The 26,899-nt window shown below is 39.6% G+C and overlaps 1 protein-coding gene across 10 annotated transcripts in view; it reads left to right on the forward strand.

Moving 5' to 3' along the window:
- The window catches only part of SEMA6A (semaphorin 6A), a 193,144-nt gene that overhangs the window by 104,547 nt on the left and 61,698 nt on the right, over nucleotides 1–26,899 (forward strand). For all 10 annotated transcript variants that reach the window (XM_020780052.3, XM_020780055.3, XM_072992437.2 and 7 more), the window contains exons 4-8: nucleotides 12,491–12,551; nucleotides 14,887–14,949; nucleotides 16,041–16,142; nucleotides 20,637–20,727; nucleotides 26,254–26,373. In XM_020780052.3, coding sequence (XP_020635711.3) covers nucleotides 12,491–12,551; nucleotides 14,887–14,949; nucleotides 16,041–16,142; nucleotides 20,637–20,727; nucleotides 26,254–26,373 — 437 coding nt within the window. The remainder of the gene's footprint in view (nucleotides 1–12,490; nucleotides 12,552–14,886; nucleotides 14,950–16,040; nucleotides 16,143–20,636; nucleotides 20,728–26,253; nucleotides 26,374–26,899) is intronic.

The following is a 26,899-nucleotide window of genomic DNA, read 5'->3' on the forward strand; positions in this document are numbered from 1 at the left end:
GTTTCTTCTCCAACTGTGTGTGAAGCTTTTGAACAGCTAATCTCAAAGACATTTTGAAATGTGTGCCTGGCCCTTACCAGAAAAGCTGTGCCCAAAAGGTGTGATTTCTGATGAAATCTCTATGTTTTAACTTGGTGGCCATGCTGCCCTAACACACACACACACGCACACCTCAGTGGGGTTTCTTCACTAAAGTTCACTATGCAACGTACGCAGTCCTGATATGGCCTATATTTTTTTCATGTTGTATGCCAAAAAGGCTGAGAATGGCTGGTTTAAAGCTTTAAATGAGATGTCAGCTTCATAGCAAACCAAAAAGAGCAGCAGAGGTGGGATCAGAGGAAGAAAGGATTGGCAGAGATAGGAAGGAAGGAAGGAAGGAAGGAAGGAAGGAAGGAAGGAAGGAAGGAAGGAAGGAAGGAAGAAAGGAAGGAAGGAAGGAAGGAAGGAAGGAAGGAAGGAAGGAAGGAAGGAAGAGCGAGCTGTGGACTGGAATGTGACTTGCATCATATCCAGTATGAAGGGTGAACTCCCAAAATCAATCCACAGCCCCTGTGTGAGCACTGATGGTGATTTAAAATATAATAATAGCTTCTGGATCAAATCCATTGTAGTCACACCACAATGCAGTGTACAGATAATGAAGACAACAACCGTAGTATGTTAGCTTGGAACATATGGATTGAAGAAATCAAGGGAATGTTTTCTAGCAGTAACAAACCAAAAATGGATCAAATACTTACATGGTTCAAAAATGGAAATATTGTGAATGCATCAGAAAAACTGCAGTTGGTTTCATGTCTGGTGAAAACTAATGCACTGTTATTCCTACAAGCAAGGTCAGCATTAGGGGTGGCATTGCCAGGTACCTGAAAAGGGCCACTACTACTCCCTAGAATTGATTCTTTTTTATGGAACTAATTATCTCTGGAGATGTTGAATGCCTCAGCACTGGAAGCATTCAAAAGAAAGTTAAATAACTATCTTTCCGATATAAATTATCTTGAGTTCCTACATCATGCCGAGGGTGGACATGAAACTTCTTCCAAATCTGTGATTCTTTTTTTAAAAATTTCCAAAACAAATACGAGAATACAAAATACTTACTAATACAATCTAAAACACAGTGCACCCCCATACCCACGGGACCCTTTGGAGCAATACTTTTATTACAAACCTCCTTTCCAAAATTGTATTGATTGTTGTTTAGAGGCTTTCCCCTTTCCTTTCACTAATACAAATTCAATAAATCCACTCCAAATAGCATGAAAATATTTAAACTTATTTCCCCTCTTTTCATCTTAAGTTCAGTAGTCAATTTATCATTTAACACAGTGGTCCCCAACCTTGGGCCTCCAGATGTTCTTGGACTTCAACTCCCAGAAATCCTGGCCAGTAGAGATGGTGGTGAAGGCTTCTGGGAGTTGTAGTCCAAGAACATCTGGAGGCCCAAGGTTGGGGACCACAGATTTAACACAATGTCCCATACTTCATTATACCAATCTTCTAATTTAATATCATTTTTATCTTTCCAGAATCTAGCTATTAATATTCTAGCACTTGTCATAAAATTAGAAATCAATTCCTTTGAGCAATAATCAAGTTCTGTCTTATCAAAAATTGACAGCAAAGCAATTTTAGAATTAAGTTCGATATCTTTTCCAAATATATCACATATTTTCTTAAAAATCAATTTCCAAAATTTCTGAATCAATTTACACTCCCACCACATATGATAATGCATGCCAATTTGTTCATCACATTTCCAACAGGTCTTAGAATAGTCTGAATTTATTATATTCAATTTCACCGGAGTCATGTGCCACCTTAAACTATTTTTTTTAATGTTCCTTTATTCTTACTGACATTAATCTTAAAACTCTCATCTTCCAAATTTTTGTCTTTTTTAAAATTGATTTAATATATAGTACTACTAAACATACAACTAAAACATCAGCACAAAAAAGAGACCCTTCTACTAAGCTAAGCCCTCCCCCCTTTGGAGTCAGAGACTCCAGCTTCGTTGACCCTCTGTTCTCTCCGGCTGGGTTCCCAGTGTGCACTGAATACATATACATATGTAGTCAAATTTGCCCTACACTCCTGTCCTCCTCTGGGCCCAAGAGTATATTAGTTTCCAGCTTTGTTCTACATAGTCTCTCATTTATTCCCGTAGTGCTTCTGATAGTATGTCCAGTTCTGCTATGTCCCATAGTTTCTTTAACAACTCTTCTATTGTTGGAGTTTCTTCGCTTTTCCGTTTTGGGGCCCAGAGTAATCTGGATGCTGTGAGTATGTACATTAGACAATATTTCATTTTTTTAATCATTGATTCCTGGCATGATATTCAATAATGCCATTTCAGGTTTTATATCTAATTTCTGCTGAGTAATTTCTTTCACTATTTCACATACCTGTGTCCAATAACTTTTTGACTTTTTCACATGTCCACCACATATGATAATAAGTTCCTGCATTTTTTTACACTTCCAACACATATTGCTGTTACCCTCTGACATTTTTGCCAGTCTTACAGGTGTATAATGCCATCTATAAAACATTTTTTAAAATTTCTGTCTTTAAATCATGTTCCCAAATTGATTTCCAACCTTCTATTTCAATCTCTTTTTCCTCTTGTTCCAAAGTTAGGTTATAAATTCTACTTACTACTCCCTTCCTCAAAGCATCTTTCTGCATGTCTTCATGTGATGATAGAAATTGTTCATACTTAGTACATTTTCTACATTCTCTACATTAAAAAGAAAGTCAAATAACTATCTGTCCAATATAAATTAACTTGAGTTCCTGCATCAAGCAGAGGGTTGGACATGATGGCCTTAGAAGCGTCTTCCAAATCTGTGATTCTGTGTCTTCAACTTTGCCTCTGGTAAGTTTTGTGACTTGGGCCAAGAAGGAGAGGTCTGGTAAGTGGCCAGCTGTGATACTGGCAACAAGGATGTAACTTTCTTATGGAAAGGAGTCCTGCTTAGGCTTTTCAAACTCTGGGGCCTGCACTGCTTACCAGCAAAAATATTCTGTTTATCTTCAATCTGAAATGTTCTGCAAACACTACACAAAAACTGTTTTGAAATATCTCTTAAAATTTCTTGGTGAGTTAAGACCCTGCATGAAAAAGGATGATTCAGAGCAGAGGTCACTTTTGTTTTCAGGTGACAAACTAGAAAGTGAGTAATCTCATAATTAGTGTGAAACAAAATTTATATTACATACAGTATCTGTTTTTCCCTTGGCAGCTGTAAAAGGAACCCAGGAACAGTGGCAAATATGAATCCAATCAGAGGTGTTTATCAAACAGCTTTCTGCAGGCATTAATTGAAACTGTTCTTGGCATAAATCCCTGGGCTCCAATATCAAATGTTCCCTTTTGCAGCATCGCAAGGGTTTTTTTTTAAGTTGTCTAAATATAGTAATGTTAAGTATACATTTGTACCCAATTAACTCAAACAATAAAAACAAATGACTAGCATTTGCGAGGCAGTTCTGCAAACCTAGCACTCAATGTTTGCCTGCAAGTAAGTTCTCTAGAATTTCCTTGTATTTCAGAGAAAGGCAAGAGTGATTAAAACATCACCATTATGTCATGTTCTTGGTTGCCTGAGGGAGGAGGGGATTAAAATTATATTTGGTTATAAAAAGGACCTGGAATCAATTTGACAGCACATTATTATTATTATTATTATTAAAAATTAGGGACTGGAGTAGTATTCGTTCACTATAGTTGGTGGGAATCCACTGTATTGGAAAAGTCAACTGCATTTCAAGCCTTTATACAGAGCCCTGTTCAGATGTTTAGAGAAGCATTAATCTGAATTTGGGTGATGAGAAAGCGGCCATTCCCCCACTCCACTGTCACTCTTCACCTGTGGAGAACAGAAATCTGAAGAAAATAACCTCTCCACAATTTTAGGAGCCCTGACTTTCAAGTGGAGTGCCTTCCCAATTACCGTACTGTGTTTCATCTTCTTATTTTTGCTGTCCTCAGAGAATGACAAAGAGTAAGGACAGGCTTGCCTTCTCCCCCTCTTCCAACATTCAGATAAACCCTTTTCTGAACGTCTGGATAGGGTTTATATGTTCATGCATTACAGTAGGCTATGGGCTTTCCAGGTTTTTCTCTCTGTGTCATCCTCTTGCCACGCCTTCCTGTAAACATCTGTATGAGATGAATGTGTAAATGGGAAGGAGAAGGAGATGCAGTTGAGGAGGAGGAAGAGAAAAAAAGAATCAGTTATACTGTTATGTAAAACAGCTGTGCTTCCTTCTTTTAAAACAGAAATGCCAATCACCTGCAAGTTCTGTTTTTCCTTGCATCAGCATCTTTGTACTTCAGGCACATCTTTTTAAAATAAAATAACAAAATAAACACTTCTGTGCAGTTTTGGAACGCAAGCTTTCCCAGTTCCTTCCCTCCCTCCCTCCTTCCCTCCCTCCCAAAATCCTTTCCTTCCTTCCTTCCTTCCTTCCTTCCTTCCTTCCTTCCTTCCTTCCTTCCTTTTCATTTGTAGACTGCCTTTCTCTAAGTGAGCAGACCCCAAGGCGGCTCACAATGTTAAAACAAGTGATACTAAGATACTATAAAGATACAATGAAGTACAAATTAAAAAGCAATTAAACTACAGTGATTATTTAAAACCATTAAGTATTTTAAAACTGCTTGAAACTTTAAAATCAACTTTTTTAAAAAAAGACTGACACCCAGCATCATATGTCTTAAAAACTTGACCAAAGAGGTGGATTTTCAACAGGTGATGGAAGAATAAAAGGGAGGGGGCAAGCCTGACCTCCTGATGGAGAGTATTCCACAACCTGGGAGCAGCCACAGCCTCTCTCATGTCCTCACAAATGTTTCTGTGCTGGCAATGGGACCGAAAGGAGCGCTTCCTCTGCAGATCTTAAGGGCCAAGAAGGCTCATGTGGAGAGCTACAGTCCTTCCTTGTGTGACAATATGGTACTGTTTTATCACTGTTGGGCTGAGACTGCCACAAGTATAGCTCCAAGAATAAAATCTAGAAAGACTCTTACAACCAAACTTGTTGGAAAGGGGGAAAAAAATAACACTTCAGTGAATGAAATGTGTCTTTATCTGAGCTGGTAACATGTCCTAATAGTTCCCCTGTGGAAGCTTCTAAAGCGGCAGTGATTCCTTGGAGCACTTCATGTCATTAAATTGCAAGCAGCAAAGGAGCCCAGATGGTTAGCGTTACACTGCTATTAAAAGCTAAAGTCTCAAGGTCTGAGTAGCAATCGCAATATATTCTATATATTCTGCGTTCCTTGGAACTCTATAGAAGGGATGTCTGGTGAGCTTGGTGACAAGAGACAAGGATGAGAAGGGCAAGCAAAGCCTAAATAATTAAATACCATTCCTTTTGCTGGCTATATAGGAAATGGTTGTTTTCTCTCTGCTGATCTGTTCCTACCAGCTTCACTCAGGCTTACATTTTTAGATGGGCACCTCTCTCTCTCTCTCTCTCTCTCTCTCTGCTTCTTTTCATCCTCCCATTGCACTTTTGAATAAAATGAACATTCCTCGCTGGTTGTTAAGAAATTTTTTATTCTTATTTGTACACAGCAGATCTCTTGTACAGTTATGTACAGTGGGGTCTTGACTTGAGAACTTAATCCGTATTGGAAGGCGGTTCTCAAGTCAAAAAGTCTGTAAGTCAAGTCTCCATTGACCTACAGTGCACTGAAAACCGATTAATCCCGTAACAGGCCATTTTTGTTCCATTTTGGTTTTTTTCTGGTCTGTAAGTCAAATCTCAGTCTGCAAGTCAAGCCTAAATTTTGTGGCCAGAGAAGTCTGTAACTCAAAAAGTCCGTAAGTCAAGCCATCTGTAAGTCAAGGGTCCACTGTATACTGAATGGCTGCAGTGGCTGCCCAGCAGTCAAATAACAGCAGCAATATTTAAATATCCTTCTCCTAAACATTTGTGCCATGGCAACAATATGCCAAACTGCTGCCTGGATGAAGGTAGGGGAGATGGAAGTGCTAGGATTGTCTCTTTGCATAAAGAAAAACTGAATTAGTAAGAGTTGTACAGGTTCTTCAGTGGTGTGTGTGTGTATGGAGAAACTGCACCAAGAAGACAGAGAAAAGTACGGTCCCTTATTGGTAGCAGTTTAGCAAAGCCCAACTAGTACTTGACAGTTCTTTCAATATTTGCCAATTATATGAGCAGCTGTGGTTTATGTACACACATGGAAATGATTTCTAGTTGATCCGGAAATCAGATTTCATTCAGAAATTGGCTTCCCCTTTTTCCAAGAGTTGATTGGCGAACCAATTGCTAAGTGGTTTAAGAAGACACATTCAGTTTGAAGCTTAGCAACCCAAGCCTGTTTTGAAATTGTAGCAATTTTGTTTTTACTGACAGTTAACTTAAAAAGAATGTGTTTAAAAAGGCCTGGCAGAACTTCTTTTAAAATGTGACTCATGGATGATAATCACTTGCTCATTTACAATTGAGATGTATTCCTGTATTAGTCTGCTTTTCCATAGCAGCACAATAGTATAAAATAGAGATGGGTATGAACCACTGGTTCAGCGGTTCAGCACGGTTCATTTCCTGGGCAAACAGTTTGGCACCCCACCCCCTCCAGCGGGCGCCCACTGAGTGGCATCATTCCACTCTGCCTCCTCTGGGTGCGGCTGCCAAATGGACGCCCGCTGAAAGGATGGGCACTGAGCTGCAGATCAGTTGTTTGGCCAGGAAATGAACCAGCGATTCGTGCTCCTATCTAGTATAAAATCAAACGAATGGGACATTCTGTCCTAATATTGACCTCTGATCACCACTCCACCAGGGAAGTCAAAGAAATCATAAACTACTGCATTAAATCCAACTTGAAAGTGAGTAACTGTTATAACAGAAGATCAAGCAACATTTTAAAAGAAACACACATGCAAATATTTTTCTTAATTTGGCATCTTAGAAAGCAAGCTTCCTTCAGTGCAGTAACAAGCAGTGAAATTCCTGACTCTTAACAATGTTGCTGCTTTTCACTCACCAGATCCAAAGAATGCTGTTGGTGTATCAGGAAATGTTTTGTGGTTGCTTTAATTAACAGCTAACCTTGCTTCCCTCAAGCCTGATAAAAAGAAACTAATCTTGACAGTAGAGATTTCAAAAATGGCAAGAGTGTGTATGTGTCTACTACTTTCAAGAGACTTTTTTTAAAAAAAAATACCCCTTAAAGGAACATATCACTCAATTTCAGCATCCAGGCTTCTGAGGGGAAGGTTATTGTTATTTTAATGTTGGATGTGATGATGAATGCTTTTTAAAAAAAAACACAACTGTCCCACAATCTTGTTCTCTGCTCTCAATTCAGAGCTGGTCTTTCAAGATTTGATTAGACTGACATTTTGTTTTCCTGTCTCCAAGAGGAAAATGCCCTTGCATTCTGCTCGGTACAGAAGGAGGATGTGTTAAAATATCACACCTGTACAGCTTGCTCCTGTTCACTGTTTCCAAGGAGAAGCTGACAGATAATTTTTTAAAAAGAATTCTCAACAAACAACAAGGTGAACATAAGCAACTTATGTAAAACAACTTCTTTTCCCCAGGGTAAAATTTCAAGCTTAATTTGATCATTAATGTACCAAAAGAGAGCGGGGATGTTTGAAGGGTTGTCATGTAGATGGAACCAGTTTTTTTCCTGCTGCTCCAGGGAATAGGATCTGAACCACTGGATTCATACTATAAGAAAGGAGAATGCAGCTAAATATTAAGAAGAGTGCCCTGTTTGATAGTGGAGTGGGCTGGAAGTGGTGGGCTGTCCTTCATCTGAACTGGACAGTCATATATCAGGGATGCACTAAGTGGAGATTTCCTCTATCAACAGGGAATTTGACCCATTGATCCTTGGGGTCCCTTCCAATTCTACAGTTCTGTGATACCATAACATCTGGCAGCAGTGTGGTTGCTCTTAACATTTCTCTTTGTTCATATTGTCAGTCAAAACACAACTCCCATGAAGTGGGGAAGTAGCCTTGGAGAGAAGAGAATAAAACCAACTTCTTTGTAACTGAGTATAACTATGTGCTACCAGCTGATTAACAAGTAAATGTAAACAACACATATTTTGAGAGATGGACATGATGCATAGCTCTAAATGGCATTTCAACTGAGTAGTGAGCTAAGTAAAGGCCAATAACTAAATCCTGATAAGATAGAAGAAGCATAGGTGAATGTTTCTGGGATGTGGGATCTAACAGTTCTGAGTAAGGTTGCACTCATGCCAGAAAAATACTGTACCTATTTTGTTGTTGGAATTGGATGAGAGAGGCTTGGGTTCTTTAGCAATCCTAGGTCCAGGTCATCACCACTGCTAAGAATGTCTATTCCCAGCTTCGGCTGGTACTCCAGCTGCACCCATTCTGATCAACTATTGCCTACCTGCTGTTATCCACTCATTGGTAACCGTGAAATTTGGTTGCTCTTATGAGTTCAGTATGAGGCTACTCTTAGGACTAATGAAGAATGTGACTAGGTTACTGCTTGGGGTGTTCTACTCTTCAAGCATTACACCTGTGTGACGGGATCGGCACTGGTTGCCAGTTCCTTACTGAGACATGTTTAAGATGTTGGTATAAGTCAACAAAGCCATAAACAGCACAGCCCCAGGTTACCTTAAAATCCATCTCTCTTTGTACCAGTTCTCCCTCAAGTCACTATGATCTTCAGGCAAGGCCCTGTGGGTCTGTTGTTACAAGCTCCACATTTTCACTTTCTCTGTGATGGTGTGTGTCCTGGGGAAAGATGTGCCCTGTGTGATACTTCAGCCTCCAGTACTTCTAGGCGCTTACTGAAGACATCGTCTTTTCAGTTTATCTTTTCCCAGCTCCTGGCTGTTCTAAACTGCATCTAAGACATGAGCATGTTTTATTTCAGTATGTTATAATGTTGCTATAAAGGGCTTTGGGATTTGTCCAAATGAGAAGCAATATGGAAATATTTTTAATAAAATTAAATAAAGAAAACAAGGATGCTTCTCCATATGCACAACCCTACAGTACATATGTACGTGCCAATCTGTGGATAATCAAGATTGTCCACAATTCAGAAGCTTACAAATAGCATGCTTTCCCTCTCATACACATTTCTATACTTTTTAAACAGTGATGCATACTAGACATGGGATATTCGTATTTGAATATCACAAGTGCCTGGGAAAACCAGACCCCCCCCCCCCAAACTGGCATGCCCACTTACCGCTCATCCATGTAGCTCACACAGTTGGCATAGTTTCCGTCGCACCAATCTGGGAAGCAGCCCAGTCATCACTTCCCCACCTCGCCACACAGCTGACTGCTCAACAGCTGAGCGGTGAGACTCGTCTTCCTGCCTCCTTGCCAGAGTGGTCAGTTACGCGGGGAGGTGGGGAAGTGCCTGTCGAGCTGCTTCCTGGACTGGTGCGATGAGAACAACGCCACCTATGCACACTCTGCGGGTCAAGTTTTCCCAGGCGCCTGCAGAGCCAATATTAATATCCCCAGTGGTATGAATACAAATATCTCATGTCTAATGCATATTTTGTTAAGTTACAGCTAAATAGAATTTTATGTGTTGTTGCAAGCAAGCTTTACATGTCCTTGTTGCATAGTAGACCTTTTGCATGTTTTCCTTATTGACCTATAAAAGCAACAGCTTTAAACTGTTCCCATTGGGAATGTTTGCAGTTTTTGAAGTTAAATATAAAAATATAGGAAGCTTTGCACCGGGCAACTCTGTCTTCCTCTTTTCAATGTTGCTCCTTTCTGATTTATCCCGTGTTAGCTCATCCTTACCCTCATAAAACAAAATTGAAAATAAAAAAATGAAATTATAGCTTGAAGCAAGATCTAACTTTTACTATACAAACTAGAGCAGTTTATTTTTATGAGGTAAAAATTATTTGCCTTATGTTTGTTTCGGAATGTAAATATTCCTATTTGAGTAATGACTGAACTGCTTCTCCCTTTACATAGGAAAGTTTCTTTTAATCCACTATATCTGGTAGAAGGCATTGATTTGGTTTTGGAGATTACCTGTGGGACTAACATTGCTATATGTATACTGTTTAATATTAACAGAATTATTCTTGAAGAGAAATAGCATTTTTAAAATACATTCATAATTTAAACAAAAATCCTCTTTAGATGTTTTAAAATCTTTAATTTTTTAATCATCTACCTTTATCCAACAAGCTTAGCGATTGCCAATATCAGTAAGAATAAGAGTATAGAGACTTCTGGCTTCGAGGAATCTGGTTTAATTTTCACTAGGACCAGGATGTTTGCCAATCAGTACGGATAAGAAAATTCATAAAATTAATGAATAAGCTCTTTCTGAACATATTCTCCATCCAATGAATTACATTTTCACTATTAGAACCCACAGTCCTTTCAACATGAAAATCTGTGCATTTTTCTTCCAGCTTCTTTTATTTATTTATTTCAATTATTTATATGCCACCTTTCTCCCCATAGGGGACCCCAGGTGACTCACAACAGGTAAAATAGGAAATTTTAAAACACTATATAAATACAGTGGTGCCCCACTTGACGATTACCTCGTTAGATGAGGAAATCGCTTAATGATGTGTTTTTTGTGATCGCAAAATGTTTAGATAGGGAAAATTCACTTTACTTCGGGAACCGATTTTTCGCTTTACGACAATCAGAAAACAGCTGATCATCAGGTTTCAAAATGGCCACCCACTGTTTAAAATGGCTCCCCGCTGTGTTTAAGAAGGCTTTTTCGCAAGACAGGCACCAGAAAATGGCCGCCTTATGGAGGATCTTCATTGGATGCTGAGGTATTTCGGCCATTGGAACGCATTGAACCGGTTTTCAATGCATTTCAATGGGCTTTTTCATTTCGCTTGACGAGGATTTCATTCTACAGAGATTTTGCTGGAACAGATTATCCTCATCAAGCGAGGCACCACTGTATCAAGTTCAAAAGCAATTAAACATACATGACATACGTCACCTGTGCAGCAGCACAGCTTCTGCACATTTCCTTCCCCACCCCCCTCACCAGCACCTTTGCTCACCAGCCAGCATACTTTGTTCCTTCTCTCCCCATTGTGTGATTTTCCAGACTTCTCTGTCTCCTCCAGCAGCTGGCCACTCAAAGGCAGCACTGCAGGAATCCCTGCCCCTTCCTCATCTGAGTGGCCAGCTGTTGGAGGAGGCGGAGAAGACTGCGCAACAGGAAGGGAAAGAGCAACATGCTCATGCTGGTGATGGGATGGCTGCTGTGCAGATGACTTACGATGAAAGGGCACGAAAGGCTTTATGCCCATATCTAATTCCAGTTGAAACCATCAGGTATGAAAACATTTTTAAAACATTTAAAACCTGTAAGTTAAAAAGCAGCATTCCTGAGATCACTTACTGCTTAAAGGCCTGCCTGGGGAGAAAAGTCTTTGCCTCATGATGGAAGGACAAGAGGAAGGGGGCCAACCTTGATCCTCAGAGCAGTACATTCCAGAGGCTGGGAGCAGCCACTGAGAAGATTTTCTCATATGCTGTCCAGGGAAGCTGGGGAAAGTGGTTGAACAGAGAGAAGGACTTCCCTAAAAGATCTTAAAAGACAAGAAGACTCATACTTCCACAGTCATGGGGTGAAGGAGCTTTTTGTTGTTTTTCAGAGCCAAATCTGTTATGAATCTCACAGAAAAATATGCCAGTTTTGCCTGTCTCTTGTAAATCTCACATGAAAACTACGACCTCATCCTAATCTGCCTTCTGGGATGAGACGCTTTGCCCTTGCAGAGGACAGAGAGAGGAAAAAACACTAGAGGTCTTATAAATATGCATCATCAGCAGTGCTACTTAACTCTTTCTTTCTTAATAATCATTTTTAATTCACAAAATATATAAATGAATCAACTTTTAGAAGCCTCTGTGCTGTAAGATCTGTAGATCTTCAGCTGTAAGATAGAATCCACGTGACGGAGTGAGTGCCCATCGCTTGTCCCAGCTCCTGCCAAACTAGCGGTTCAAAAGCATGCAAATGCAAGTAGATCAATAGGGACTACCTCGGTGGGAAGGTAACAGCGTTCCGTGTCTAAGTCGCACTGTCCATGTGACCGCGGAAGATTGTTTTCGGACAAACGCTGGCTCTACAGCTTGGAAATGGGGATGAGCACCACCCCCTAGAGTCGAAGACGACTGGATAAAAATTGTCAAGGGGAACCTTTACTTTTACCTTATGTGGCTTTTAAGTTTGTGTCTTAAAGCAGAAGATGTGCCCCCTAGTGGAAGTACGAGGAGGGAAAATCCCTCCCCCAGAAAAAGTAACTTTTCCAAGCTCAGCTCCTTGTTTTCTTTGATATTGTTCCTAGTTCTTGCTTCACTCTCACCCACCCAGCCTGAGGGCAGTTATTTCTGTGAAGAAAACTTATGTCTGTGAAAAAAAAATGAACATTCTGTATGTAATTCTGGTATTTGTTTTTCCCCTCTTTTGTTTACAGGGACCATATTTATACTGTTGATATGGATGCATCACATGCAGAAGAAATTTATTTTAGCAAAGTAAGTAGTATTTTGTCATTCTTAGGATAAGATACCAAGGAACAAAAGAAGAGGGTGGGGAAAGGCAGGAGATAAATAAACACCCTGATTACAGCTGATCAGCAATACACAGTTATAGCAGCACTCAAGGATGATGGTGCATATTACTTGCATGGGGGAAACTGGCAGAGCAGCCGTGTCCGCTGTGAATGTCTGATAAGGGGCTTAGCTGAGATGAGAAACTAGTAATTTGTACTGAAATGTAGGCAAACGATGCATCTTACTACTGAATGAAGTATCTTACTGTTTGTATCCTACAGCCTTATGTGACTGCTGTATTGTAGTAATTGATAATAATGAGGGGTATTGAAATGGGAGACTCTGCTTAAATATTTGAATTAGTCCCATATAATGTCCGATCAAATAAATATAGATACACTAAGCAGAACATTATTTTAGTTTGTCTGATTACCCTATCAGTCCATAATATGTTCAAAACAAAGATGAAAATGAGAATATTTCTTTTTATTCATTGCTTTGCATTGAATAGCCCTTAAGTGATGTGATGTTTCAAAGAGAGGTTTACAGCTACAAGAGAAGAAAGGTTAATTTCATAGAATTCTTCAGGCACCCCGGGAATAATCAACTACATTATACTGAAGCTAAAGTTATTTTTCAAGGGACAGACCTGAGAAGTAGTTGTGTTTTTTAATCTCTCCATGAAAATTACTGTATTCTAATTGCCAACAGTGCTTAACAAGCAAAAAATAAAATAAAATAGATCTGCATGTTTGGTGGAAGTATTATCCCCTGTCATAATAGAACTCTTGGTATATGGTTAGTATTATTAACAGGGTGTTATTTTACTTGTTGAAAGCCATCCAGCTATTCAAACATTAAGGCTGAAATTCAGTAGTAAGTCACAACTAGAGTAGGCCCATTAAATCACTGTGAATTAACTTCTCTGTAAGTTCCATTGATCCAATGGGGCTACTCTAGCTGTGACTTACTGCTGGATTTCAGCCTCTATGTGTAGTAATAATTATATGCCATCAAGTCATTTCTGACATATGGTGACCCTTTTCATTGTTTTTGAGAAATGGCTTCGATTCTGTTTTTCTGGGGATGCAATGGGATTGTGCAGCTTGCACAAGGCTACACAAGCTGGCTCTTCTCATGGAATGAATACTGGGAAATCTAACTCCCAGACTCTGACTCCATAGCCAAATAACTAGACCAGTGAGCTATAGACATGGTCCATTTATCTATATTTCCCTTTCTCTTAGTAGCTTAAAATGGATCTGGTTTGTGATCCAAAATCCAAGTTACAATCCAGGGTGGCTTATATTTTCAACCTTAAAAATTCTGTTTTTGCAGGTTAAACTTTCCGATTCTTAATGGGAATTTAGAAAGCTGCCATACACGGAGGCAACCCACTGGTCCATCTAGCTCAGCACTGTTTATAAAAACGGACAACATGTCTTAATCTTTTCTGACAGGGGTATTTCCTAGTCTTTTCAAAACGTGGTGAACAGAGCTACCTTTTGCATGTGAAACACATACTCTAATACAGGGCTCTTCAGTCTGTGAGCAGACTTTGATTAAGGCAGAAGATTTATTTGATCCTCCATAAAAGGTTGCAACCATGGGCCAGACACACTTCGGGCTTAACAAATGGGGGAATTGCACCTAATTAAAAACATTATTTTGATTAAATAGTGGCCAAGAACAAGGTAATAAGAACATTCTTTACAAATGAGTAACTATTTCCAGTGTTTTAAAATTCTTGTTCGAATGAACAAAACTGAAAACAAGTGTCACATGAGCAGAAGTCCATTTCTGCAACAATTCTTTCCCCTTTTTTCCCTCTGAAGTACTCTGCAGTCCTTTGTACTTTCAAATATCAGCTCTGGGTATCTCCTCCTCCCTGTGGATCAAATTTTGGATGATACAGGTTAGGGCAGGAATTGGCCTTGTCCTGGATTAATTTCCCAGAGCAGATGCATCAGTAGAAGAACATAAATGATTTGGTACATCCTGATGCAGATATAGAAATACCTGAATTGACACACAACCCATTCTGACAGAGAAAATTATTAATTATTTTAAAGGAGATCTGTTTGTCTTCACTTAATAAAGTGGCATACGTTTTGATTTTACCAGGTGCTAGTCAAGACTAAGCAAGCATTCTGCGCTCATGGTCTTCAACTATTATAATAGAGTAACCATAGCAAAAGTGCAGAAAGCTTTCAGTAAGTTTTTATTCAGCAGCTAGTTCTCTCTAAGGGACTTTTACTTTTGAAATCAAACACAACAACCTCTGGGCTCTAATTGATTTCTTTCTTGATCCTTGCAGAAATTGACATGGAAATCAAGACAGCTCGATGTAGACACATGCAGAATGAAGGGAAAACATAAGGTAGGCAATTTTCATTTCTCCGACAGCTGCCACTTTTGTTTAGTTTCCTGACTGTTAACTCAGACCACTCTCTGTGATGTGGAATGGATCATGCCGTTTAGTTCTTAGCTAGTAATTGCTTTTTTCCATCAGCTTATTGAAAGATTTAATTTGCAAAAAAAAAAGTTTACTTCTAATGTGACAAAACATTATGACAGCAGACACAGCAACACCATGAAATACTTAGAAGTAGATGGGATTAAGGAATTTGCAAGGTATACTGACATCGTTCAATGCTGTTTTGGATAGCTAAACACAACTGTTTATTTCCTGTTGGGAGCCAACATAATATTTTGTTTATATATGTAGGATTCTCTTTCTAGGGTAGACTTCATCTGGGACAAATGTTGTAGGAAGTGATGCAAAATGACCCAAATCCAGTACATTGCTGGGAAATGTCCAATAGAGAAATGTTCTTTTTGTTCTTTTCTGACCTCACTAGTGCTTTTTGCCATCTGAAAACCTGCTCTGTGAGGTTTTCCAACCTCTGTAGGAGATTCTGATGATGGACGGGGGGGCTGTGAGGGGAATTGAACCCCCCTTATACTTCCACTGACAAAAGCAATTTCACCAGCAAAATGACAGTGTTGGACCTTCCATTATGATTGACTGTGGTATATATTGAATGTATTTACTGATGTTTCCCATCTTCAGCCATAGCCTGTGGAAGATTCTTGAGAAAATAGAATTTCTAGGCTGCATTTTTCATCCAGAAATTTTTTTTGTAGAGCTGATAATTTGTTCAGTGTTTTTACCCCCTGTGTATGAAATAAAAGTATTGAGATCCTATACTCGAGTCAGGGAAAAATGCTAAAATACATTTCATTAAAAAAACACAAAAATCAAAGACAATAAATATGAAGTCCTCAATTCATAAGAGTTAGTTTATTTTAGTGTTGGCTGAAAGAAATCCATTGTTGCCTTGCTCTGGAAGGAACACCAAAAGATATTGAAATAAGGTTTGCTATAATGGTTTATTTGTAGTCATGTTAAGGAAATCTGCTAATGTAAACAAGAACATTTGCTGAAATATTTTTTCTCTTTTTTTGAAGGATGAATGTCATAACTTTATTAAGGTTCTTTTAAAAAGGAATGATGATACATTATTTATTTGTGGGACAAATGCCTTCAGTCCCTCCTGCAGGAGTTATAAGGTATGTATTGCATTTATAAGGAAGCATGTATGATCAGAGAAATGTTGTTCTGCAAAATCTTGTAATGTTTCAAAAATGACTTATATTAATAGTAGGCATCCTTCAGTCTCGAAAGACTATGGTAGCGTGCTCTGTATGGAGGACTTGGAACAGCGTCTAGTGTGGCTGAGGAGGCCAATTCGAGAGTTACAATCTCTTCCACACTGAAGACAAATCCAATCTGTCCCCTGTCCAGCTCCCTGGTTTTGCTTCCTTTGTGACTTCCTCTTTGCCTCGGCCTGCTGGACAAGGGTCTCTTCAAATTGGGAGAGGCCGTGATGTACTGCCTGCCTTATATTAATAGAGCTGTAACAAATACATATACTGTATATATCAAATGCTTTTTCCTACACTACCTATTGAAGGATAATTAAAGGCATATGAAACCTTGTGCTAGACCAGACCTAAGATCTGTTTATACCAGCATTCTGCTACAATACTTGCCAGCCATATATCCTTTACTACAATAACACTTTGCTACTCCTGTTCTGTTGACAGCTGTTACAGAGAGAGAGACAGTGCCTCTGATAATGGGGGTCACATACAGGCATTGGGTCTATTATCTACCAAGTATTCTTCTCCTCCAAAAGTTTGTCTTTTAACATTCTCCTGATTGGTGGCCCTTCCTTTGACTTTGCAGAAACAAATTCCATTACATAACATTGTATTCTATAAAGCAGGGGTCGCCAACCCCCAGTCTGCGACCTGGCACCAGTCCGTGGCCTACACAGGAGCAGGCCGCAGACCCAGATCTCCTCCCCCCTGTGAGTGTCCCCCCATGAGTGAGTGCCCCACACATGCACATGAGTGTGCCACACCCCCTCATGCACAGACCCTGCCCCCCCCCAACCAGTCTGCAGTTGGGGACCACTGAAAGAACCATCCGTCTTGTAAATGTAATCAGTTTCTGCGTTCCAGTGTAACATTCCTTCTTCTGAAGCAGATATTTCACTCACAATGCTACTAAGGAATTTTCAGGTGTGCACAATCCCACAGCTCACAGAGACACTTTGTGTCTTTGAAATAAATGAGAAAGTATTTGCTCATGTGGAGCTCCCTACGTACGTCTGATCCATGCAGAGTTTTGGATGGAAGTGCTTGTGTTTAATTTTGATCTGTGACTAGAGTATGCCTGAAGCAATTTAGGTATTTTTCACACTCCTTTTGAATAAAAACTTACTGCTGTGTAAGCCTGATAAGATTTTGTAGTCATCTGGAACAATATCTTACAGCTTGATGCAAGCAAGTATTCCCCTGTTTGTGGCCAATTAAAACGTTCAGATTTGAAAGTAGATGCCTGATGCTGAAAATCTGCAACTAGTGCAGAAACATATGGATGTAGGAGGCTAGTTGTGTGGTGTTACGCTCAGCTCAGCAGTCACAAATATGGGCAGGATAGCAGGAAACTGTCTCACTGAAAACTGAAGTAGTTGGCGCTGATCAGCCAATGTTAGTCAAATACTCAAATTCCTTCAATATAAAGGAATTTTTAGCACTGAAGTTTATTTCCTTTCTTGCTTCTGCAACACGATGTCTGCTTTGAGCTCAAATATTTGCTCAATTTTTTTTAGTCTTAAGATGATACTACCTGTGGTGATTGTATAAATGCTTGTAGCAGTTTCTACAGAGCTTAGAATGAAGAAAACACTGAGTTTTCTAGTCCCTCTGGCCTGAGAAACCTCTGTTGTCAGGAGAGGGTTTAGTCATATATACTAATACCAAACTGAACTGGTGAGTAGCAACAGGATCATAGCCAAGGCAGGGCTGCTAGAGGGAGGACATACATGATCATTGGAACTGTAAGGTTTGCTAAGGTAGAAAAAACTGTTTAGGAGAAAAGAAACCCAGGGGCTACAACTTTTCAACCCCAGCAAGCTCAATGAGATCAGAACATGCTTAGTGGTGATGGAAAACTGAATGTTGGACGGCAGGATGATAGAAAGCTGGGTGCCGGGTGAAAACAAATGGAATGAATTACTTTGAAAGAAGGGAGGTCAGTGTTGTCTCCAGCTCCTGAAAAAAAAAGGTGATGGTAATACTGTGGCATAATTTTACAATTTTTTCCTACTATACATCTCTTCATCACTCTGAAGCTTCCCATGTTTCTGATTTGAAAATATCTTATGGCGCTTTTTACCTTAGGAGGTATTTCTCTGGGTTTTCATTGAAATATGAGGGAGGAGGGTAGGGCTGCTGGCTGCCACAGAAATAGCTGTGTCGTGGAAGAGAAGAAATTAGCACATATTCGTCAACTACCCCATAAGTAAGGAAAACATAAGAATCCCGAACTTCATTCATCAGAATTTATCCAAATATTCTTCTCCTTTCTAATTACTTGCAAAGATAATTTCTTTACTGATAGATTGAACGAACAGCCAGAATTCTCAAGGAAAACATTTTTAGCACAGCATTATGCTTTATATTACATGCTTCAGGCTCAGCTTATGTGCCTCACCTCTTGTTTCAAAATGTGCCACTTGAAAATGTGATAAGCTTTGAAAACATACAGTTAATATTCTTCATTATCAAGTGCCGTATAAACAGAGCTTGTATAACCTGACATCACTCAAACTGTGCTCAAACTGTGAAGCAAATTTCTCAAGGCAGGTGTAGAAAATTACCTAGAGAAACTCAATCTTCTGCTTTGCAGCCGCGCAAAAATGCATCTGGATTGGGCCAAGAGCTAGAATGTCAGCCGTTATGCTCATTGCCAAGAGTGCTGAATGTTTTGACAGCCAGTTGAATATTGTGGCAACCATGTATATTGTGTCCCTCTCAATGCTGTATGTTCTAACACCCTCAGGTCACCCTATTTTCCCATATAAGCCCACCCCTTGTCTTTTCTACAGGAAATGAACAAAATAGAATGTTGCCAGCTAAATCCTGTATCTTACTTATAGGACAACCAACAGTTAACTTTTCTTTACTGGGAAAGTGCAACAGCTTTATAGTTTGGAAAGTTCTTTTAGTGCTCATTCTCTATAATAAATGTGACAGAAAAATCTTGAGAAGACTTCCAGCTGGGAAACAGTGTTCTTTATGCCGATCTTTTATTCCTAATTCTTTTATTTCCTCTTCTTTTCTGTATGTGGATTCATAATGTGAAGAATATAAATGGCCTTCTTTATTACTTCTGCAGATGTTTCATTCCCTGTGATAAATGGGCCCATGTTGGTTTCCTCACCTGCTGCCATTCTGTCAGGGAGGCTGCACAATGACATCTCAGGAGCTTTTAGAAGGTCAACAGAACACCTGGGCTAACTGGTGTTAAAGCATTTGATGTGCTGGCATGATGCTCCTGTCATCTCGGGAGACTCTGAAATGAAAGTGCAGATGAGCCCCAAATATTGTGCTCCATGCAAATCTCCATTCCTTCTATTGTCATTTTTAATGTGTTCCCATCCTGGGATAAACATAAGTGATTCCCTTCAGAAGGTCTGGAGAATAAGATACATGACAGGAAACAAATGATGACAAATCATCCGTTGCTTCAAAAATGTCTCTTAGCATGTGGTGCTGAAAGTTGACTGGCTGAGACTGATGGTGCTTAGATGGCTTATTATCCATACTAGTTTTTCAAATTCTGTTTCTTATACTTTCTCCTGTCAAAGTAAATGGAATTTCTTACGTGGATCTATGAAATCCCTCCCCAGAAAGTTACCGCTGAGTAATCTTAACAAACATGACTCTAAGGCCTATATGGCCTGTGCTTTTTCCTAGGGCTTTCACTGTAAACCTCCCAAATGCCTGCTGTATGTTAAGCTGGTTATTTGTGTAATTACTGCTACCCTGTACAGAATTAATTTCCCAGCGGTTATACTTGTGGCTGAGATTTGCAGGTATTCCACAGGTTAATGCTTGACAGACAGAAGAAGGACTTACATATGACAGTTGCCTCAAACCAACAAAGCAAATGTCCTCCTGAAAGGGAACTTGCAAAAAAGAAAGCATGCTTATAGTTATCTACAGTGTCAGGGAAAGAGTCTCTTATTGGTGGGGAAATGTAGGTAGCGTTCAATATTATGCTTGAAAAATCCTTATTACATGGAAAAGGTACCTATATACATAAACTGGAGATATATTGGAGATATGTCCCTGGACATGTGTACACCGTGGGGCAGAACCAGATCACTGTGACCACATGCACATTTATTCTCAAACCCTGCAGGGTGAACACAGCTAGGCTTCTAAAGTTGAATATGGAGAGAGTCCATCATCTTACAGAACCCCTAACCACTTTTCCTGGGTTATAGTTTGACAGCAGCAACAAACCTATATAAAATACTACACCAAGACTAAATGGCTATTTTATAGTTTGATGCTGTAATCTTGCATGGTTCTTAACATTTTTTTTAAGGAGAAGAAAAATAGTTCGGAAATGAACTTAATGAGAGGTCCTTTAGGAGCAGTCAATTCTATTTGTTTCTAAAGAAATCCTGCCATTTTGTTTTTCAGATGGATACGCTGGAGTTCCTGGGAGAAGAGTTCAGCGGAATGGCCAGGTGTCCTTATGATGCAAAGCATGCCAATGTTGCATTGTTCGCAGGTAATTATATCAAAAAGAGGGGGAAATTAAATATTCTTTTGCAGTGTTGTGCTTACTGGGGTACAGTTGTCGCCAAGCCTACAATTACGTGAACATGCAAAGCTGCCTTCTACCAAATCAAGCTTGCTGTGTTGTTTTTACTATAAGGCATTGGCTGTCTAGAGTTTCAGGCAAAGATTTTCCCCAGCCTTTTCTGGAAATGTTGGGAATTGAACCAATTTGGGGTCTTTTGCCTGCAAAGCATCAGCTCTGCCAATGAGCTACAGCTCTTCCCTGTAGAATGAGTTGGGAGGAAATTATTAGTTTATGATGCATCATTGATCCTGGGACTAATTACGGGTGGTAAAAAAAAATACAGACTTATCATTTTTGCAAACCATTATTTTTAGTTGTAGATTTCAAGTGTACTGATGCAATACTGGGCCAGGGTGCCACAGAAAATGCTTTTGCATCTCACTTCAGTTTAAAGGAAACCCACAGAAAACAGACCTTCTGAGCTACCGTGGTAGCAGGCAACTGACTATGTGTGCTTCTGTGATTTTGGGGCTAAAATAAAAAGGAGAAAAAAAATACAAACCTGGTGTGATTAAACTACTTGATGTTGTGGTTGCCAGCTGTGGCAAGGGAGGGAACTGAAGTGGAGTCTGTGGGTTTAATCATGATTTATTATGCATGCAGTGAAATGCAATTAACTCTTAATTCTTTTTGCGGTAGTTTTAAAAATTGAGTGCATATTAGTGGGGTTAATTTGGGCCATTGATTATAGAATGGCATTTTGGAATTTTGCTCTTTATAGATTTTAGATTAAATTGTCTCATTACTGAAATTGTGTTAGCATGAACCCCAATGATCCCATTTTGAATGTAGCTGTAAAATATTCACTTGCATTTTGGAAACCAGCTGGGATGATCTTTTGGACTGTTCTTCAGCAGGTGCAAAGCTGTGGAACAGCCAATGCTATCTCACTCTTCCCCACGTAGGAAAAATGTGCTTGGTTGTGAATTGTATACTAATCCACAGAATAGCAAAGCTAGAAATGTGAACCTATCCAATATATAGTTCACTCTCAGTTCTAAATATTTGAATTGCTTATTGGCTTATCGTGTTGGTGCTGTTGGTATAATAATAATCTTAGAACTACTGAGTTGGAAGGGACCTTATGGATCATTGAGTCCAGCACCTATCAAGGAGGCACAATGGAGGATCAAACTCCCAATCTCTGGCTCCACAGCCAGAATCCTAAACCACTGAGCTATCCAGCAATCTATACATATCCCATGTCTGTGGCATTGTTGCAGTTACCCTATAGGTCCCATTTTCCAGGCTACTTAAATTGTTTCTGAACCAGCACTTATGAAACAGCAAGTCTTATCCATTTACTCTGAAACATGCATATAATCCTGGTATAGCTCATTGGGCTGGAGTTTGTGACTGCAGAGCTCAGGGTCAGAAGCTAGTCCCCACCATGCCTCCTAAGAGAGGGGCCAGCTAAGATAACCGAGAGCATGTGTGGCTGATGAGGTTAAGAGCACACAAGTATACCCAGAATGAGTGAATGGTATATCCCTTCTGTGTACTTTGTACCTAGAAATCAGAGGAGGGTTCCCATGAGTCAGAATCAACTTGACAGCACTCTGTTGTTCTTGTTAATGTCATTATTCTCTAAAACAAGTCCCACTAGATCCAACATGCTCTGTTCCCTGGTAAATGCGCCTATGATTCCAGCCTTTTTTGTTTTGTTTTAGCCTTTGCCCTCTATCCAAACACATCTGTAATTTTTTTCTTCTTCTATGTTTAGGTCCCCTCCTTACAGAATTTAGGTATCAAATAATCATTCTCCTCTATAAAGAATTTATCAGTTTGCACTCTTATCTGAGAACACTCTCAAATATGCATTTGCATGCACACACACACACACAAAGAATAAATGTACATCAAAATCAAATAAGTAGGTTCTCTGTTCTTGTATTATTTTTTAAATCATATGGAAATTGCCTATTAAGTACTAAAATATTAGATCATTTAGCATGTTATTTTATTTAATAGTTTAGTGAATTAGGAATCTAGCTGCATTGCCAGAGGTTGGGAATTCAATTCTCAGGTACCTCTGAGTATTATCTACTATGGAAACCCTGCAAAAGGATTGTCATAAGTAAGAATTGACTTGACAGCACACAATTATTATTGTTTATTCAGTGAAGTGTCTAAATAGTGCTGCTCAAATTTGAAATACTAAAATAATCCCACCAAAGCACTTAAAAGTATCCACCACCCAAAAGGCAATTATTATGAAATTGGGGAAAAATAATTCCCACACAAGTAGAAATGGGCATGACCTGCTTATTTAAATCCCACATGGATAAGTTAAAGGGGGGGAGGTAAATGTACTCTTAAGTAATTTATTGAAACCAATCCATTTAAAAACATTTATAATGAATTCTTTCCTTTAAATTGTTTTTACATTGAGCAGTAATTGGGGGGGGTGTCACTTCAGTTACCCACCGCTTAAAGGAACCTCCCATTTTGTTTGGGAGCCTTTTTGCAGTTGTGTGGTTGGTACTGTGTTACAGGACACCCTGAACTAGCCAGGAAATAAAAGGATCAATATGATTGGTCTGAATGTTAGAAATATATGTCACCCGTGCAAATTATGAAACTAAGAATGTACTTTTTTTGCTAACACTGATCCCGATGACCTTCATGGTATGTGGCTGTCAATCTCGAGAAGACCCACAGGTCCCCTCTTGTTTTCTTGTTCTCCCGCCCTCTCTTTTCTCTCTCTCTCTTTCTCATTCTTGGCAGAAGTGTTTCTCCTGAGAGGTGGTAGGCTTTTGCCCATCTGATCCATAGAGTGTAGGATGTTGTCTTTCACTGATTTAGAGCATTTGTCCTTCTAGCTCAGAGTTTTCTATGCCCTCTGGAGTTTCTGACTTATGTCCTTCTATGCTGTGCTTGGGAAAGCAAGAAGCTGGATCTTTATTCTTTGGCTTAGAAAGCATAGAGTCTACCGCTGAGCTATGGCCCTTTCTTCTACCTAGAGTTATTGTAGTTGGCTGTCATTTCAGAATTGGAAATATTAGTAGGTCATTGTAAGGTAGCAGAACCTCCTTTATCTCCAGTAGCATCTCTCACTCTCTGATCAGGATAGAACTGCTGCTTTGAAACTGAGCAGAACTGCCAAGGAAGATAGATTAATATAAGGCAGCAAAAATAAACCCTTCCATGTATTTGCGAAGGCTTTCACGGCCGGGATCTAATGGTTGTTGTGGGTTTTTTGGGCTTCTTGGCCGTGTTCTAAAGGTGGTTTTTCCTAACGTTTCGCCAGTCTCTGTGGCCAGCATCTTCAGAGGACAGCAAACTGTGCTCTGTTTGCTGTCCTCTGAAGATGCCGGCCACAGTGACTGGTGAAACGTTAGGAAAAACCACCTTCAGAACACGGCCAAGAAACCCGAAAAATCCACAACAACCAATAAACCCTTCCCTTTATGTCCAGGACACAAGTGTAGATAGCAAGGTCTAAGTGGCCTCCTCTTGCCATGGTTGGCAGTTGTGAACCTGAACAAACTGGTGAGCAAGTTCTCTAGGAGAAAAACATATTTTGCTGTGGCATGGCAGGAGGTGACGGAGGGTTCTTCTCCCTGTTATCTTGAAAAATGAAGAGACAGCAATGGAGGAGTAGAGTGCTACAATTAGATAACTTCATAACTGCTGGTTGAATGGTCAGTTTCCTGGTGTTAGTAGTCTCTGCCTACACTGAGGGAGCCATCTGCCCATTAAGTGTAGACTGGAAGCAAAATGTAATGGTGGAAAAGTTCTTGCCTCCAATACGATATAGAAATGTGGGAGATTTCATTATACCAAGGCAAAACTTTGTTCCATCTGGCCCAACATGATAGCAGTTCTATGGAGCTTCGGACAGTGTTTTTTCCTAACCCTGTATAGAGATGCTTGGAAGTAAACTGAGGAACTTCTACACAGAAGAAGCATATGCTGTGCCACTGAGTTACAGCATCTCTCCAATCTACCATGCAGTATTCCCTGATTTTCTCCCATTCAGGTACTAAGCAAGGCCAAACCTTGCTTAGCTTCCACAACTAAGTATGATCAGGCACGTATTCAGGATTAGATATGATTCCTATAGTTTAAGTAGAAATATAGTACAACTCACCAAAAATGAATTAAAAATGTGAATAGATGGCCACCTTAGGATCCAGTGTTGGGAAAAAGGGAAGATAGAAATCAAATAAAGCGTTGTGCTTAATTACTCATTGAAAGGCTTCTATCCCTTGCATTTTTGGCAGCTTACTTGAATATGAATACATATGGAAAATGGATAGTATCCGTTGTATGTGTAATATTTTCATTTTATTAAAATAAATTTACTGTCTACCAAACCATAAAGGACCAACGTGATGTAAGTGAATACAGTGTCAGTCTGAGACTCAGGAGAACTGCTCAGTCATGGAAACTCACTAGGGATGGCAGTAGTAAACCACTCCTTCAACAGCTCACGTGCCATAAAAACCCTGTTAGGGTGGCCATAAGTCAAAAGGGACTTGACAGCACATAAATTTCTCCTCATTCTGTTTTATATTTTGGTAGCAGCAGCAACATGTGTTAATGGTTTCTCCTTTCTAAAAGGAAAGAACAACATACATTTCTCTTCTTTCACATCTTCCTGTTTCCTTCCTCCTCAGGATAGGAGCCTGCTCTCTTACTCTTTATCTAGTATACAAGCACTGAGAGAAGAAAGGGGGGCTTTGAGAGTGAGGAAAACTGATGTATAGAAAGGGGAAAGAGGAGAAAGTTGACCCCCTGAGGGGGAGGAGACAAGAAGAAAGAAAAGTAGAGGAAAGGAAGTCATGTCATGTGTGTGTTGCGTTGTGTGTTTTTTAAAGACCCTCTCCACTAAGTATACTGCCATGTGTCCCAAGGCTAGACCCAAAACCATACCAGGATTCAACTGGAAGAATATCTGGCTCAGAGCCAAACCTTTAGATGCCATGCTCACCAGCCCCCATTACTGTAATCATTACTAGTAGAGACTAGCCTTTCCGCCCCTCAACATTCTGAAAAGATGGAAGGAAATTCCCATTCATACTTTCCTTGAGCATATGAACTAAGCCGAAGTAATGCTTCTTCAGTTGAACGAGCGTATCAATAAATCTTTCCCTTCCTTTATAGCAAAATGTAGCACCAGACTGCTATTTCTGGATGTTGCTCTATTTGTAGTTAAGTCATGCTGTTTGTATAAAAGAAAAGCGGCACATGTTCAAAATGGAACATTGTTAATATATATCTGACTCAGGGAATCTAAGAAGAGGCCATTCCCTTAAGGATTAGCCTGTTATGCATCTCCACATTACTTGAAAGGGAGAATTATCCTATTGTGTGATATCTGTGATACTGACAGAACGTTCACTCCAAGAGTTGTCTTGTATTATTTGATGGCCTGTCTTGATAATAGCTATGGAAATATAATTGTTATTTCTCTCCCTCCTGCGATGTCTGTTCCCAAACTCAAAGAGGGAAAGCTGTATTCTGCCACTGTGACAGATTTCCTTGCGATAGATGCTGTGATTTACAGGAGCCTTGGAGACAGTCCAACTCTGCGGACGGTCAAACATGATTCAAAATGGTTGAAAGGTAAGTAAACAAAAGGGGAGAAAGGAAGAGCAGTGCTTTTGATTACCGTTTGACTTCAGGCAGATGTTGCTGTACTCCTTAACTTACCTTTACAGGACTGCTCTAGAATTCAGTCCTTTAGTTTTCGTGATAGTTACAAAGCAAAGATGTTTCAAGCTGTACTTTGTTTGAGCTTTTGTTAAGAGAAGGGCACTTAATTGCACTTTTTACTAGTACAGTTTTGCTGATCCCCCCCTCCCAAAGTCAGGTTATTAACAGAAAACTGCAAGAACCACCAGAACATGATGTATTTTGTTTGTTTATTGTTCAAGCTTGAAAAGACTGAAGCCTGCAAGCATCATGCCTTTCTTCCTATATGACTATGTAACTTTAGGAAGTGTGGAAAATTCATTCTGCAAGATCCATCAATAAAAATAAAATAACAGAACCTCAATTTTATTGTCATGAAGTACTGAATGGGTGTTACTGAATTAGGCAATTTGTATGTTCTAAATAACCCCATTGTTAAGAATGTTGCCATTCATTC

The sequence above is a fragment of the Pogona vitticeps genome, chromosome 2, assembly GCF_051106095.1.
Source record: "Pogona vitticeps strain Pit_001003342236 chromosome 2, PviZW2.1, whole genome shotgun sequence".
Taxonomy (NCBI): domain Eukaryota; kingdom Metazoa; phylum Chordata; class Lepidosauria; order Squamata; family Agamidae; genus Pogona; species Pogona vitticeps.